At 53.1% G+C, this 17,161-nt stretch overlaps 1 protein-coding gene across 1 annotated transcript; it reads right to left on the bottom strand.

Moving 5' to 3' along the window:
- Positions 1–2,920: 2,920 nt before the first annotated feature.
- On the bottom strand, positions 2,921–16,846 carry npr3 (natriuretic peptide receptor 3). The gene is made up of 8 exons (XM_084467971.1): positions 15,832–16,846; positions 10,333–10,455; positions 9,988–10,163; positions 5,769–5,904; positions 4,941–5,035; positions 4,024–4,141; positions 3,166–3,250; positions 2,921–3,057 (listed from the first exon to the last, which is right to left on the bottom strand). The coding sequence occupies exons 1-8, from the start codon at positions 16,490–16,492 to the stop codon at positions 2,946–2,948; spliced, it is 1,506 nt and encodes a 501-aa protein (XP_084324097.1). The 5' UTR covers positions 16,493–16,846; the 3' UTR covers positions 2,921–2,945.
- Positions 16,847–17,161: the final 315 nt, after the last annotated feature.

Genomic DNA, 17,161 nt, shown 5'->3' on the forward strand with positions numbered 1-17,161 from the left:
TAACTTCGTGGCTATAGATCATTAAACTCATGACTCAGTAGAGAGAGTGTGTGTGTATTCATGAAGTTTAAGATATTAAACTTGATAAACATTGACCTATAACTATATAAAGCTTACATAACTACACAATAAATAATTGGCTCCAAAACCAGCACCTGTTTCTTGGTTCTGTTGGTTCTGTATAATGGGTCGGTTCTGGGTATTCAGTGGGGTTCTCTGTTTTCCCACAGTTCCCAGCGGTCATGAACGCAGCATTAAAGACGCAGTCGTCATCGTAAGTCACCTCTCAGAAGCTTTATTGTTACTTCACCTGGACAGCAGCCAATCAGCCGCCAAAAATAAGAACATGTGATCTAACAAGTGGAGTACGTAACTGAGAAAGAAAAGCAGGCTTTAAGAAGTTAAACCGTTACAGGACAGCTCATCTACAAAGAGAAACAAGAAACAAATACTTATTAATCCTGCTATGTTACGTGCTTAAATATGTACAAAATAAGTGACTCTTGTCTTGTGTTTCCATTATGTACTGTAATACATAAATATAACTCTGATTTACACGTAGTTATTACTATATCAACAGTTAGTCCCTCCAGCTCCAGTCTGACCTTTCTCCTTCTGGTACATGACTCCATTTAAAAAAGGTTTTAATTAGTGCGAAAAAAGAGTGAATGCGATACATGTTGTGTTCGACCTTTGACCAGCCTCGTAAAAGTTCCACAACGTTACCATAGTTACACAGTTAGCCATGGCAGCTTGGCTTGACCAATCCCAACAAAGGACATAGTAGTAATGAAAAGCTTCTTAAGATGTGTCCAGGCCCCAGATGGCAGTGATGAGGAGGAGGAGGTCTGGAGGAGGTCTGGAGGAGGTCTGGAGGAGGTCTGGGGGAGGTCTGGAGGAGGTCTGGAGGGCTCCAGGTCGTTTTTCTCCTCTATGACCCCCAGCTCATTCCACACCCTCAGCGCTGCTAAACGCTACGCTAGGACCCAGTCTGGACCGACCCCTGGCCCCTGGGACCCCGGGCTCCTGGGACCCGGGCCCCTGGGACCCCGGGCCCCTGGGACCCCTGGCCCCTGGCGGGCCCCTTGGACCCTGGGCCCCTAGGACCCCGGGCCCCTGGGACCCCGGGCCCCTGGCGGGCCCCTAGGACCCCGGGCCCCTTGGACCCTGGGCCCCTAGGACCCCTGGCCCCTGGCGGGCCCCTTGGACCCTGGGCCCCTAGGACCCCGGGCGACCCCCTGGCGGGCCCCTAGGACCCCGGGCCCCTGGCGGGCCCCTAGGACCCCGGGCCCCTGGGACCTGGGCCCCTTGTTTCAGAGCAGAAGAAGCTTCTCTCTCCACTATCTGGTCATACTTTAAGGTTTGGAGGATAAGAGTTTTGAAACATTCTGCCTCTGGAAACAGAGCGCTTGGTTAGTGATGTTTGATTGGTTGAGATTTGTTTGGTTGAGCTCTAATTAGTGAAGACTAATTAGTCAAGACACGACTATGGGTTCAATAACATTGTGTTGTGTGCTCAGATGACAGTATACTACTGTAGTACTGTGAACTCAGACCTTATACTACTATAGTACTGTGAACTCAGTCAGTATACTACTGTAGTACTGTGAACTCAGACAGTAGTACTACTGTAGTACTGTGAACTCAGACAGTATACTACTATAGTACTGTGAACTCAGACACTAGTACTACTGTAGTACTGTGAACTCATCCGGTGTTCTTAGGGTCAATGCAAAACATAAATACCAAAAAACTGGATCAAATACAAAGTAGAATAGCTCTATGTTAATCTGCTCTACTGGACTACTTCATCTCATTCTATTGTGCACACAAAGGCAAAGGCTTCCTTTAGGAATGAGTGTTAGTTACTGAACGGTTTGAGACGCACGCTACTGGACTAGCACGGCCAGAAGGCCCGTGGTGGGGGGGTACTCTCCTGGTGGGGGGGGGGTAGCGTGGTGACTGTGGTGGGGGGGTACTCTCCTGGTGGGGGGGTACGCTCCTGGTGGGGGGGTAGGCTCCTGGTGGGGGGGGGGGGGGGGTAGCGTGGTGACTGTGGTGGGGGGGTACTCTCCTGGTGGGGGGGTAGGCGCCCGCGGCTAACAGTGTGTTCAGCCTCCATCACCGCCCCCCGGGCTCCAGGTGCGTGTGAGTGTGTGAGTGTGTGAGTGTGTGAGTGTGTGAGTGTGTGCAGCGCTGGCCTCAGTGCTGCAGCTTTACTAAAGAGTGGCTCTGGGACTCCGAGACATTTCCTGAGTTATGACAAGTCAAAAGACGAAAACATAAAATCTACTTTAAATAGCATCTCTCCTGGACGGCTTCTCAATGTCTTTGGTCACATTCCAACGAGTGGTTCCCTGGGGGAGGGGGGGAGAGGGGGGAGGGGCAGGGGGGAGAGGGGGGAGGGGCAGGGGGGAGAGAGAGAGGGGTGAGGGGCTGGGGGTGAGGAGGGAGGGGCTGGGGGGAGGTCTGGCGGGGGGGGAGGTCTGGCGGGGGGAGAGGGGTGAGGGAGGGGGGAGAGGGGGGAGGGGCGGGGGGGAGGTCTGGCGGGGGGGTGAGGGGCCGGGGGCGAGGTCTGGTGGGGGGGAGAGGGGTGAGGGAGGGGGGAGAGGGGGGAGGGGCCGGGGGGGGAGGTCTGGTGGGGGGGAGAGGGGCGGGGGGGGAGGTCTGGCGGGGGGGTGAGGGGCGGGGGGGTGAGGAGGGAGAGGGGGGAGGGGGGAGGTCTGGCGGGGGGGTGAGGGGGGAGGGGCGGGGGGGGGGTCTGGCGGGGGGGGAGGTCTGGTGGGGGGGAGAGGGGCGGGGGGGGGATCTGGCGGGGGGGTGAGGGGGGAGAGGGGGGAGGGGCGGGGGGGTGAGGGGGGAGAGGGGGGAGGGGCGGGGGGGGAGGTCTGGCGGGGGGGTGAGGGGCGGGGGGGTGAGGGGGGAGGGGGGGTGAGGGGGGGCGTCTATGCTGCAGAGAAGTTGGACCTGATGGAGTCCTCTCTGAGCTGCCGGTGCTTCCCGACGTCACACTCCCCCAGCCGCGCCCGCCGGTCGATGCTGATCCTGTAGTTCTTCCTGTGAAGCGGCCAATCAGACGACAGATCAGTGGTTATCCTGTAGTTCTTCCTGTGAGGCGGCCAATCAGATGACAGATCGGGGGGGGGGAGGGGTCAGGTGGTTTACCTGAAGAAGTAGAAGGCCATGAGCAGGGCGGTCCCCAGCAGAGCGCCCACGATGATGCCCGTCAGAGCCGACACCCCCAGACCGTCTGGGGGGGGGGAGGGCAGCCGTTAGAACCCCTGGTCCCACCTGGTCCCACAGAGACCTGGTCTCACCTGGTCCAACAGAGACCTGGTCTCACCTGGTCTAACAGAGACCTGGTCCCACCTGGTCCCTCAGAGACCTGGTCCCACCTGGTCCCACCTGGTCCCACAGAGACCTGGTACCACCTGGTCCCACAGAGACCTGGTCCCACCTGGTCTAACAGAGACCTGGTCCCACAGAGACCTGGTCCCACACAGACCTGGTCCCACACAGACCTGGTCTCACCTGGTCCCTCAGAGACCTGGTCCCACCTGGTCCCTCAGAGACCTGGTCCCACCTGGTCCCTCAGAGACCTGGTACCACCTGGTCCCACACAGACCTGGTCTCACCTGGTCCCTCAGAGACCTGGTCCCACACAGACCTGGTCTCACCTGGTCCCACAGAGACCTGGTCCCACCTGGTCCCTCAGAGACCTGGTCTCACACAGACCTGGTCCCACCTGGTCCCTCAGAGACCTGGTCTCACCTGGTCCAACAGAGACCTGGTCTCACCTGGTCCAACAGAGACCTGGTCCCACCTGGTCTAACAGAGACCTGGTCCCACAGAGACCTGGTCTCACCTGGTCCCACAGAGACCTGGTCTCACCTGGTCCCACACAGACCTGGTCCCTCAGAGACCTGGTCTCACCTGGTCCCACACAGACCTGGTCCCTCAGAGACCTGGTCTCACCTGGTCCCTCAGAGACCATACCATATGAAGACCCGTCCTGTTCCTTACATGGTTTCTCGGGGGTGGGGGGGAGGGGCTCCCGCCGGCCCCTCAGAGTGAAGCGCTCCGTGTTGAACGCCGGAAGGACCTGGAAGCTCCCGTTGAGCGCAAAGTAGTTAGCGACCACCTGGAGGAGGAGGAGGAGGAGGAGGAGGAGGGAGAGGAGGAGGGAGAGGAGGAGGAAGAGGAGGAAGAGGAGGAAGAGGAAGAGGAGGAGGGAGAGGAGGAGGAGGAGGGAGAGGAGGAAGAGGAGGAGGGAGAGGAGGGAGAGGAGGAGGAGGAGGAGGGAGAGGAGGAGGAGGGAGAGGAGGGAGAGGAGGAGGAGGAGGAGGAGGAGGAGGGAGAGGAGGAGGAGGAGGAGGAGGGAGAGGAGGAGGGAGAGGAGGGAGAGGAGGAGGAGGAGGAGGGAGAGGAGGAGGGAGAGGAGGGAGAGGAGGGAGAGGAGGAGGAGGAGGAGGAGGGAGAGGAGGAGGAGGAGGAGGGAGAGGAGGGAGAGGAGGAGGAGGAGGAGGGAGAAGAGGGAGAGGAGGAGGAGGAGGGAGAAGAGGGAGAGGAGGAGGGAGAGGAGGGAGAGGAGGGTCAACAGTCTGACACGGACCTCAGGCTCGGTGCGGGTCGGTGCGGGTCGGTCGGTGCGGGTCGGTGCTGGTCGGTGCTGGTCGGTGCTGGTCGGTGCGGGTCGGTGCGGGTCGGTGCGGGTCGGTCGGTGCTGGTCGGTGCGGGTCGGTGCTGGTCGGTGCGGGTCGGTGCGGGTCGGTGCGGGTCGGTCGGTGCTGGTCGGTGCGGGTCGGTGCGGGTCGGTCGGTGCTGGTCGGTGCGGGTCGGTCGGTGCGGGTCGGTCGGTGCTGGTCGGTGCTGGTCGGTGCGGGTCGGTTGGTGCTGGTCGGTGCTGGTCGGTGCGGGTCGGTGTGGGTCGGCCGCCTCACCTCGTAGGAGCCCGCCTCGGGGCGGGTCATGGCCATGATGCTGAAGTCCTGCTCTCGGTCGCCGTTGGCGTCCATGGAGACGGGCCCGGCGATGCCTGACCGGGGGAAGCACAGTGAGCCAGCGCCGCGCTCCAAGCTAAACACACGGGCAGTGTGCAGAAATTCCGGCTTAGCTAATAAAACAGGAAAGCCGTTTGACACGGCGGCGTTTGTGTTGGCCGCCGATGCCAAGAATTGTAATTTCATCTCGGGGCCCGTGTTCAAAAATTCTTTGCAATTTTAAAATATTTGAACAAGAGAATGTGAGCCCGTTCATGAGCATTCCTGTGGAGGAGAACATTGTTGTTGTATATCGAGAGCGGAGAGAGGAACCCCCTCCTCAGCCCACCTCCTCACTGGACCAGTGAGGTTCACCTCCACACTGGACCAGTGAGGTTCACCTCCACACTGGACCAGTGCTGCTCCAGTGTGGTTCACCTCCTCACTGGACCAGTGAGGTTCACCTCCACACTGGACCAGTGCTGCTCCAGTGTGGTTCACCTCCTCACTGGACCAGTGAGGTTCACCTCCACACTGGACCAGTGCTGCTCCAGTGTGGTTCACCTCAGCACTGGACTTTGTAGGAGATGATGGGTTAGCTCTGTAACCTTGTGATGGTTTGGGGTTCAGCTGAACTGGTTCTGTAGTGGGGTGCTGGTTAGCTCTGTAACCTTGTGATGGTTTGGGGTTCAGCTGAACTGGTTCTGTAGTGGGGTGCTGGTTAGCTCTGTAACCTTGTGATGGTTTGGGGTTCAGCTGAACTGGTTCTGTAGTGGGGTGCTGGTCTACCTTCGAAGGTGCGGTTCCACATGTGGGCGGTGATCTGCGCGCCATCCTTCTTGCTGAAGCCCTTCCTCATGGCCTCCTGCAGAGCGACGGCGTAGAGCAGCAGAGCGTCATGGAAGCCCTCCAGGAACATGTTGATCTGGAGAGGAGAGAGCGTTTGGATTGAAGCCTCACCGTGGAGCTATCAACTAAAAATACCTGAAGGGTTCTCAAGAACAAAATGCATCCTGAGTCAATTCATCCAGAGAATGTTTCTCTATAAACGGTTTTATTCTTTGATCCCCTCATGGCAGAGCTAGTTACAATGTAGCCACTAGAGGCTGCTAAACCTACCCTAACCCTGACTAACTAACCCTAACCCTGACTAACTAACCCTAACCCTGAGTAACTAACCCTAACCCTGATTAACTAACCCTAACCCTGACTAACTAACCCTAACCCTGACTAACTAACCCTAACCCAGTGTAACTAACCCTAACCCTGACTAACTAACCCTAACCCTGACTAACTAAACCTAACTCAAACCCAGTGTAACTAACCCTAACCCGTAGTAACTAACCCTAAGCCTAACTATAAACCAGTCATTTCAAATGGAAATGTGACTTCCAATTACCTTTGGCAAACCCACAGATGAATAAAAAGGATTAAATATGTTAATCATTAATTAAGGTGGATTTCCTAACGTGCTGTATTTGGTGTTAATTGATCACATTTTCCAGTTGAATACTTTGAACGACGGGACTGCTTCAGAATGTTCAATAACGTACGTTGGCAAAGTGAATGTGGTGCCACGCCGTTGTCTCCTCGGTAACCGTTCATTCCGTGACCCTACCGCTCGATTTCTAATAATCATGATAATAATCACACATTTAGTTTATGAGCGCTTATCCAAATACCGAGACACTTTACGTACACGTTGACAAAGGTCTGCCCGGAGGGCAGGACTCAACGGCTAACAATAATGTTAGCATAAGTCGACATGCTTGGGATTTTTGCACGATTACATTTCTGGAAAGACGGGCCCCCGTGGAGCCCTACGGCTGACCTGCAGAACGGAGTAGAGCTCCCCTAGATAAGAGCTCTATTCTGGTAGAATGTGATATTATAGCGTGTGTTTATGTCAGCCGGCCCACGCTCTCCATCCTCCGTCTCTTTTCTTTGGGGAATGGAGCCGCGGCGTCGGGGTCGGGGAACGCCGTGGCTCCGCCGCTCGCGCTCTCAGAGTTTAAAGTGTTTGTTTTCTCAGCCCTGGTAACACAATCCATGAAGGTATCCCCCCCGGCGCTAAACACACGTGCAGTCCCCTCGTATGTTGGGGCGGTCTCTGCGGCCTTTGGACCAGATACTGAGGCTCAGGTAGTGAGGAGGAGAAATCCTAAAATAACCCAGAGGTAATCATCTGGAATCATCCCCGAGGTGAAGTCTACTTACTGAGAAGAGGGGAATTCCTCCCTCTGGAAAACGAAACGCCTTAAACACGTCAGGACAGGCTTTGTTTAGGACGGTCAAATACCAGCCGGAGTGCGGATTACAATTAATTATGAACCGACTCAAGCACTCACATCCCATTCACTTACAACGCTGTGGAACCTGTGAATTATATCTAGGTCTATTGTACCTCTGGTCCTCTCTGTTTGGTATAAAGAGGGGACAGGGAAGGAGAAGCAGAGACATTGAGGAGGTGAGATAGTGCCCCTAACCCTAAGCCTAAGCCTAACCCTGACACTAGCCATAAACCTAACCCTGACACTAGCCCTAAACCTAACCCAACCCTAGCCGTACCCCTACCCAGTACAAAGGGATGAAACAATGGGAGCTAGGGTTAGGGTTGGGGTTAGGGTTGGGTTAGGTTATGGTTAGGGTTAGGGTTGGGTTGGGTTAGGTTATGGTTAGGGTTAGGGTTGGGTTAGGTTATGGTTAGGGTTAGGGTTAGGGTTGGGTTAGGTTATGGTTAGGGTTAGGGTTGGGTTAGGTTATGGTTAGGGTTAGGGTTAGGTTATGGTTATCCCTCTTGGGATAGCTCAGTAGTACTGTGATGTAGGAAGTGATGAGCAGTATAGGACGATGTTATATAACCCATGTTATCCCTTGATGAATGTCCCCTCTCATCAGCAAACATTTAGACCCATTTGGACAAAACATACATTTTCCAAATTGGAGGACAATTCAGTGTAATAGTTGAACCATTATAATAATTGGTTATGAGATTAATAATAGATGAGATTAGTTTAAAATATATACGTGAACCTCTCTTCTGTGGCCTTGTATCAGCAAAGAGTGAAGAGTATTATGAGTAATATACTCATAATACTCATCTAAGTTACGCATTACTTGAGATAGACCATAAAACGTAGGTCTTTAGGAACTCTGGTATTGCTCTCTCAGTGAACTAAGCTCCGTTGGTTGTAACCGGAGTGAGGTGGAGTGCACTCAGCCCTCAGCATCAGCATCACACCGGCCTGGGTCTGTTCTCTGTGGCCTGGGTCTGTTCTCTGTGACCTGGGTCTGTTCTCTGTGACCTGGGTCTGTTCTCTGTGACCTGGTTCTGTTCTCTGTGGCCTGGGTCTGTTCTCTGTGACCTGGGTCTGGTTCTGTGTGCCGGTTCTTATCTGGTTCTGCCCATGGTGTGTTCCTCTGCCACTACGAATGAAGCTCTGATGACATTAAGGACTCCGGTGTTCCCTGAAGCCCGTTGGGTTCGACCCTGCTCAGGACTCTGAGAGCAGGAATCGAGAGGTGCTGTTAGGATCACAAACGATCCAGAACCCGGGGAGGGTCCGGGAGCTCCCGCCAGGCGGTCCCGGTGCTAAGTGCTCCCCGTGCGGCGGGTCGTGTCGGGGTCCACGGATCTGGCCGGGCTCCGCGCAGACCGTGAGCCCCGCTGTGTTTATAGCCGCTGCCGTGGCGATCCCGCCGCATGGAAACAGCAATCGGGAATGTCTGAATTCCATCGGAGTGACATTACAACGTATAAAAAAACAACAACAATTACCGGGGCATGACGGAAACATTTCCCCGTCAGACCCCAACCAAGAATCTGCTCATAAAGACGGAATGTAAACTGTTGAAACAAACTGAGCTGCCATTGTCCATGTCACGCAGCACACAGACTACATCATTATACTCCAATGAGTACCTCCAGGAACCATTCGATTACATCGTACATGAATATAGAAGGCACGCTGCATCGCATAATGCAGGATAGTCCTGTTGGATTCAGACCCTGGGGTCAGGTCCTTAATGACCTGTCTCTGTACTGTCTAACCCCTACCTGCTCCTTAATGACCTGTCTCTGTACTGTCTAACCCCTACCTGCTCCTTAATGACCTGTCTCTGTACTGTCTAACCCCTACCTGCTCCTTAATGACCTGTCTCTGTACTGTCTAACCCCTACCTGCTCCTTAATGACCTGTCTCTGTACTGTCTAACCCCTACCATCTCTTTGTGTAAAGGTCTAATAAGTGGCCTTAAGCAGACTATAATAATAACATCATTTGTTTCTGAGTGAGACTAGCCGGTGGTTCTCCCTCTCTGACGTCTGCAGGGACCAACAGACCAACAGACCAACAGACCAACAGACCAACAGACCGCTGGATTGTGTCAGAAAGGCTCTGGGTCCCGGAGGGCAGATCTTTATCTTCCTATTGTGTCGCATGGCAGTGGCTGTCAGTCGCCTAGCAGGACTACTGACCCCTGGCGGGCCCCTGGCCCCTGGCCCCTGAGAGCTGAGACCCCGTGTATACCCTGCTGACTGGAGCCTCTGGGCCAAGACCAGCACCCCTCTCCTCCGGCTCGTCCCAGGAGGGTGAGGGCCCCTGGCTTAGAGGGCTGGCGGAGAGGCTCTTCTGTGTCGGCCCGTAGCGTCGGCGCTAGGAGGTGACGGCTCTTTAAACCTCCCTCCTCTGTCTGGGGGGGAGGGGCTGAGCAGACACCAGCGGGGGGGTTCAAAGCATCGCTACAACAACTCAATATTTGGACATTCAGTTTGTATATAATTTTACTAAAGTACTGTTTTCATAAGCGTTTAATTAAATCTATTTATAATGCTTGACTTGCAAAGTCCTAAAACCATCTCTGTTGAGCTTTTGTTCCACTATTCTCATTTTCTTTACGCTTGCTGGAGCGGCGGAGTCCATGTATTTTAGTTTGATATCCAGGAAACACAAACAGATACGGTATCTCCAGGATCTAAAATCGCCTCAGATATCCCAGACTTACGTACACTTCCACAGTCTTGGCAGTCGGCAAAGCGCTCCTTCTGGATGGATCTGTTCACTTCCATGGAGAAGTTCCCAAACTGGGGTTTGACCGTTTTGAGGAGCGTGACGGTGTTGAGGGAGGCGTAGGCCTGCCGGGCCTCCGTGTCCAGCTTATCTCCTCGCTTCCACGAGCCGTCGCCTGGTGGGGGAGGGGGGTCCATGTCAGGGCAGGTTGGACGACAGCGCTAAAGATCAACTGCACCTCAGGACTCACAGCGTCACAGAGACGGGAGCGTAAAGGAGGTATGGACACAGACTCACAGGTCACCATCTCACCGATGGGACGTTTAGTTGCTTAGTAACCTTACCGTAGGAAGACGTGTTGAAGAGTTCGATGTTGAAGTAAACGGTGCCGCCGTCGGTCAGCCGTCTCCGGTGGGCAGCGAGCATCACTTCCCGGATCATGTCGGCTCCCATACACATGATGACCACTGAAGAGCACAACGTCCAACGTCAGAAGACAACTAGCACGAGGGCCGTAACTGTTTAGTCACTGGTCCAGACTATGTGTTTGAGTTAGAGTCACTGGTCCAGACTATGTGTTTGAGTTAGAGTCACTGGTCCAGACTATGTGTTTGAGTTAGAGTCACTGGTCCAGACTATGTGTTTGAGTTAGAGTCACTGGTCCAAACTAGTTGTGTTTGAGTTAGAATCACTGGTCCAGACTATGTCGTGTAGTTAGAGTCACTGGTCCAGACTATGTGTTTGAGTTAGAGTCACTGGTCCAGACTATGTCGTATAGTTAGAGTCACTGGTCCAGACTATGTGTTTGAGTTAGAGTCACTGGTCCAGACTATGTGTTTGAGTTAGTCACTGGTCCAGACTATGTGTTTGAGTTAGAGTCACTGGTCCAGACTATGTGTTTGAGTTAGAGTCACTGGTCCAGACTATGTGTTTGAGTTAGAGTCACTGGTCCAGACTATGTTGTTTAGTTAGAGTCACTGGTCCAGACTATGTGTTTGAGTTAGAGTCACTGGTACAGACTATGTGTTTGAGTTAGAGTCACTGGTCCAGACTATGTGTTTGAGTTAGAGTCACTGGTCCAGACTATGTGTTTGAGTTAGAGTCACTGGTCCAGACTATGTTTTTTAGTTAGAGTCACTGGTCCAGACTATGTGTTTGAGTTAGAGTCACTGGTCCAGACTATGTGTTTGAGTTAGAGTCACTGGTCCAGACTATGTTGTATAGTTAAAGTCACTGGTCCAGACTATGTGTTTGAGTTAGAGTCACTGGTCCAGACTATGTCGTATAGTTAGAGTCACTGGTCCAGACTATGTGTTTGAGTTAGAGTCACTGGTCCAGACTATGTGTTTGAGTTAGTCACTGGTCCAGACTATGTGTTTGAGTTAGAGTCACTGGTCCAGACTATGTGTTTGAGTTAGAGTCACTGGTCCAGACTATGTTGTTTAGTTAGAGTCACTGGTCCAGACTATGTGTTTGAGTTAGAGTCACTGGTCCAGACTATGTTGTTTAGTTAGAGTCACTGGTCCAGACTATGTGTTTGAGTTAGAGTCACTGGTCCAGACTATGTGTTTGAGTTAGAGTCACTGGTCCAGACTATGTGTTTGAGTTAGAGTCACTGGTCCAGCCTATGTCGTTTGAGTTAGAGTCACTGGTCCAGACTATGTGTTTGAGTTAGAGTCACTGGTCCAGACTATGTGTTTGAGTTAGAGTCACTGGTCCAGACTATGTGTTTGAGTTAGAGTCACTGGTCCAGACTATGTTGTTTAGTTAGAGTCACTGGTCCAGACTATGTGTTTGAGTTAGAGTCACTGGTCCAGACTATGTGTTTGAGTTAGAGTCACTGGTCCAGACTATGTGTTTGAGTTAGAGTCACTGGTCCAGACTATGTGTTTGAGTTAGAGTCACTGGTACAGACTATGTGTTTGAGTTAGAGTCACTGGTCCAGCCTATGTCGTTTGAGTTAGAGTCACTGGTCCAGACTATGTGTTTGAGTTAGAGTCACTGGTCCAGACTATGTGTTTGAGTTAGAGTCACTGGTCCAGACTATGTTGTTTAGTTAGAGTCACTGGTCCAGACTATGTGTTTGAGTTAGAGTCACTGGTCCAGACTATGTGTTTGAGTTAGAGTCACTGGTCCAGACTATGTCGTTTAGTTAGAGTCACTGGTCCAGACTATGTGTTTGAGTTAGAGTCACTGGTCCAGACTATGTGTTTGAGTTAGAGTCACTGGTCCAGACTATGTGTTTGAGTTAGAGTCACTGGTCCAGACTATGTTGTTTAGTTAGAGTCACTGGTCCAGACTATGAGTTTGAGTTAGAGTCACTGGTCCAGACTATGTGTTTGAGTTAGAGTCACTGGTCCAGACTATGTCGTTTAGTTAGAGTCACTGGTCCAGACTATGTGTTTGAGTTAGAGTCACTGGTCCAGACTATGTGTTTGAGTTAGAATCACTGGTCCAGACTATGTGTTTGAGTTAGAGTCACTGGTCCAGACTATGTGTTTGAGTTAGAGTCACTGGTCCAGACTATGTGTTTGAGTTAGAGTCACTGGTCCAGACTATGTGTTTGAGTTAGAGTCACTGGTCCAGACTATGTGTTTGAGTTAGAGTCACTGGTCCAGCCTATGTCGTTTGAGTTAGAGTCACTGGTCCAGACTATGTGTTTGAGTTAGAGTCACTGGTCCAGACTATGTGTTTGAGTTAGAGTCACTGGTCCAGACTATGTTGTTTAGTTAGAGTCACTGGTCCAGACTATGTGTTTGAGTTAGAGTCACTGGTCCAGACTATGTGTTTGAGTTAGAGTCACTGGTCCAGACTATGTCGTTTAGTTAGAGTCACTGGTCCAGACTATGTGTTTGAGTTAGAGTCACTGGTCCAGACTATGTGTTTGAGTTAGAGTCACTGGTCCAGACTATGTGTTTGAGTTAGAGTCACTGGTCCAGACTATGTGTTTGAGTTAGAGTCACTGGTCCAGACTATGTGTTTGAGTTAGAGTCACTGGTCCAGACTATGTGTTTGAGTTAGAGTCACTGGTCCAGACTATGTCATTTAGTTAGAGTCACTGGTCCAGAAGTGAGGAAGGCTTGTCGGCTCGCTAGTGTGTGATTGGCAGCCTAGTATCAGACTGGAACATGAAGTTACTGGGATGCTGTCGGCCCATGGTACCCCCCCCCCTACAGATGATTGATGATGATGACAGCAGACTGGGGAGAGAACCAGGGGTAAACAAAGGCTGGGATTGAAACCGGGATGGCTCTGTTTAACAAGGACGATTCCTGGAACATTCCTCCCAGCTCTGTCACTGTAACACACCTCCTGAAATATCCCCGCGTCGCTGGGACAAACTTCCACTCAGTGGGCACTGTAGACCCCTTTAATTACAGCCAGCTCACACACTGCTGCCCTGTGTCTCTGCCTGCCTCCAGCCAGCTCCCTAACCCCGGCTCTCCTCGCTCGCTGCTCCCACGCTCGTCACAAGCCAACCTAGGAGCGCTGGGGAGCGGCGGCGTGTGGACGTGTTTTATGTGGCCTGGGCCGCCGTAAAGCCCAGGGCTGGTGCGCATGCAAAGCAGGAGGCTGCAGGGCCCGTGTCCCCGCTGAGAGCCAGAGCAGATTTATAGCGTCTGGACCCCGGAGGACAGAGATAAAGCCAGCAGCCAGCGGCCCGTAAAGCCTGACGTTGTGCAGCAGACTTGTGTTCCTCTCGTGTGCGTCCTGGGACATGCATCATGCTGATGTTGTTGTAAAAGCAGGTCATTGACCAGCGAGGCGATCGCCCTACACAACGTCTCCACACAGCCTCGGGGGGGGGGCGGGGCTTTCAGTGTGGACCAATCACAAAGGGGCTGCCACATTCTCCTCCCTGTGTTGCTGCCTTCTGGACGACGGCGGTACACAGCGGGAGAGCTGAATTAATACAGACATGTTCTTATTACAGACATGGGAGATGTACTGACCAATCAGATAGAGCTAAAGCCTTTAGGTATGTGGATATAGGTAGACGTATGGTCCGACGTTTAGTAGAGGAATAGTCTGGTGTATGTCTCAGTGTTTGGGGGGGGTGTATGTCTCAGTGTTTGGGGGGGGTGTATGTCTCAGTGTTTGGGGGGGTGTATGTCTCAGTGTTTGGGGGGGTGTATGTCGCAGTGTTTGGGGGGGTGTATGTCTCAGTGTTTGGGGGGGGTGTATGTCTCAGTGTTTGGGGGGGGTGTATGTCTCAGTGTTTGGGGGGGTGTATGTCTCAGTGTTTGGGGGGGGTGTATGTCTCAGTGTTTGGGGGGGGTGTATGTTGTAGTTTTTGGTAGAGGTACCCTTATCTTTTTGGGAGATATAAACTGCCTTGAAGAAACATATGTTCACATTCCTAATCTACAAATGTTTATCAGCTGTTTCTGCTCATATTTCAGATTTTTTTTTATACCATAAACCAACGTGGGCATCCATCGGCCCAAAAACACAAAACTGAACATCAGTTTCCTAGGGAATGTTGTGAGATACGTGTTTGGAGATTGTAACAGGATAGCTCAAGAATATTGGGCTTGACCTAAACAGACCTTCTGATAAGGAAGATAAGTTAGATCTCTGCGCTGCCATGGCTCCTCCACCTACTAGCCTCTTACACCTCCCTCACCTCGCTGCCATGTCTAGAATACTAATTCCCATCATGCCATGCAGCAATGTGGTCCTGCACCGTGTAATGTATGCTAATCTGTGCTAATGTATGTGACATCTCCATAATATATGCTAATATAAACGAGACTTGTTGTTTATGAGGATGTGTCATGTGTTAATCCCTGACCAGGGACACGCGCTCTGAATACAGCCAGACACACAGGTACCAACCAGGCACCCACTTTACACTGCTAGGACCGTGTGGTCTAGTCCTGCTAGGACCCTCTAGTCCTACTAGGACCCTCTAGTCCTGCTAGGACCCTCTAGTCCTACTAGGACCCTCTAGTCCCGCTAGGACCCCATAGTCCTACTAGGACCCTCTAGTCCTACTAGGACCCTCTAGTCCTGCTAGGACCCTCTAGTCCCGCTAGGACCCCATAGTCCTACTAGGACCCTCTAGTCCTACTAGGACCCCATAGTCCTGCTAGGACCCTCTAGTCCTACTAGGACCCCATAGTCCTGCTAGGACCCTCTAGTCCTACTAGGACCCCATAGTCCCTGCTAGGAATTGAGCTCTATGTGGTCTAGTCCTGGTAGGACCATGTGGTCTAGTCCTGGTAGGACCGTGTGGTCTAGTCCTGGTAGGACCATGTGGGGCAGGGCGTGGGGGGGGTCGGCCGCCCCTCCCCCACACTGGTATTGATCACAACGGGGGGCCGGCCTTCAGGAACGTCCAACATTCCCGGAATTCCTCCTCCCTCAACTGGACCAGGGAAACACCTGGACCTAACCCCCTCACCTGGACCTAACCCCCTCACCTGGTCCTCACCCCCTCACCTGGACCTAACCTGGTCCTAACCCCCTCACCTGGTCCTCACCTGGTCCTAACCCCCTCACCTCACCAAGAGAGAGAGAGAGAGAGAGGGCGAGAGAGAGAGAGAGAGAGAGAGAGAGAGAGAGAGAGAGAGTCCCCCACACAGGGGGTAGTTGTCGACTTTTTTGGTAACTATGGCAACAGGTAGACAGCGTTGCTCTCCACAACTTTACTCAGGCGCGCACCTCCGCCTGCTCCAAAGTTAACACTTATACGCACGCGACCCTCTGCCGTCATGACAACCCCTCGGCGTCACGGGAACCCTCCGGCGTCATGACAACCCTCCGTTGTCACGGACAACCCTCCTCGGTCCGCCAGGCGTACCCCCCCACTCCCCCCCCCGCGGTCGAGTGCGCGTTACCTTCCGCCTCGCGCACGGCCTGCAGCAGGTCCTCCGCGTCCAGCCGCTCGTCGCGCGCCCCGCTGAGCGTGTAGGTGCGCAGGTGGTCGAGCAGGTCGGGCTGCAGCAGCAGGTACACGGCCTCCAGGGTGAAGTGGCACGTGCGCTCCTCCTTGTCGTCCTCGTACACCAGCAGCGCGCTGCGCCAGGAGAAGTGCTGGAACATGGCGGCGAACGTCTCGGCCATCTTCAGGTAGGACGGCGCCACGCGCGTCAGGTGGGAGAACTCCCCGCCCTTGTGGCTGAAGGCGGCGGCCAGCGCGCCCGCCGTCACCATGGGGATGTCCCAGTGCGACGCCAGGCGCGCGACCGACGCGGCCGCGTACTCGCACACGGGTCCGAGGACGAGGTCCGGCCGCTGCGTGTCGTCCACCAGGCTGAAGAGCGCGGCGTTGCCGCACTCCGAGTCCGCGTAGCGCAGGCGGAACGTCAGCGCGCCGTGCGGGTCCGCGTCGCGCAGCTGCCGCTCCGCGTACTGGAGCGCGGGTTTGACGCGCGGGTACGAGAAGAGGTAGGAGTTATTCTTGGGGAGGATCACCAGCACGTCCACCTCCTCCGCCGCGCCGCCGCTGCCCGCGGGCCACAGCAGCAGCAGGACGCACAGCGGAATCAAACTCGCCATCCTCCGAAAGTTAGCGCGCGCGTGTCTCCAAGTTCCGCTCAGCGCGGCGGCAACATGAGTCGCGAGCAGACCAAGATGATTATTGTTGTTATTGTTATTATTAATATTAATAATAACAATAATAATAACAATATTAGTGCCAATACAAAAAAATACTACTAATGATAATTATTATAATAATGCAAAAATACCAAAATACCAAAAATAAAATAAAATAAGAATAATAAAAATCTGAATATAAGAAATAAATGATACAAATAATATTCCCGGCGTGAATAAATAATTAAGAGGATCCTGATCAGGCTGGCGGGAGGAAGCAGACACGTGTTGCTCTGCGGTCCATCAGAGTCTCGAGACGCGCTCCTCTCCTCCGGTCGCAGCGCTGCTCGTGCGTTTTGAACCATCTTGTCATTATTATGCCTACGTCATTGGGGCGCTCCCACCTCCTCCTTAAAGGTACAGACACCTCCTCCTTAAAGGTATAGGCACCTCCTCCTTTTCCTCCTTAAAGGTACAGACACCTAATTTTCCTTCTTAATTGCAAAGAAACCTCCTCCTCCCTCGTAAGTATCCAGGCCCGTCCCTCTTAAAGGTACAGTACTCCCTCTTAAAGGTACAGTACTCCCTCTTAAAGGTATAGTACTCCCTCTTAAAGGTACAGTACTCCCT

The sequence above is a fragment of the Micromesistius poutassou genome, assembly GCF_964030765.1.
Source record: "Micromesistius poutassou genome assembly, chromosome: 5".
Taxonomy (NCBI): domain Eukaryota; kingdom Metazoa; phylum Chordata; class Actinopteri; order Gadiformes; family Gadidae; genus Micromesistius; species Micromesistius poutassou.

Excerpts from the sequence above, each read along its gene's own strand:
- npr3 (XM_084467971.1), bottom strand. The coding sequence starts at position 16,492 with ATGGCGAGTTTGATTCCGCTGTGCGTCCTGCTGCTGCTGTGGCCCGCG. Across the intron at positions 10,456-15,831 it reads GGCCGTGCGCGAGGCGGAAG|TGGTCATCATGTGTATGGGA; the intron begins GTAACGCGCACT and ends TGTGCTCTTCAG. Across the intron at positions 3,058-3,165 it reads ATGGCCTTCTACTTCTTCAG|GAAGAACTACAGGATCAGCA; the intron begins GTAAACCACCTG and ends GCCGCTTCACAG.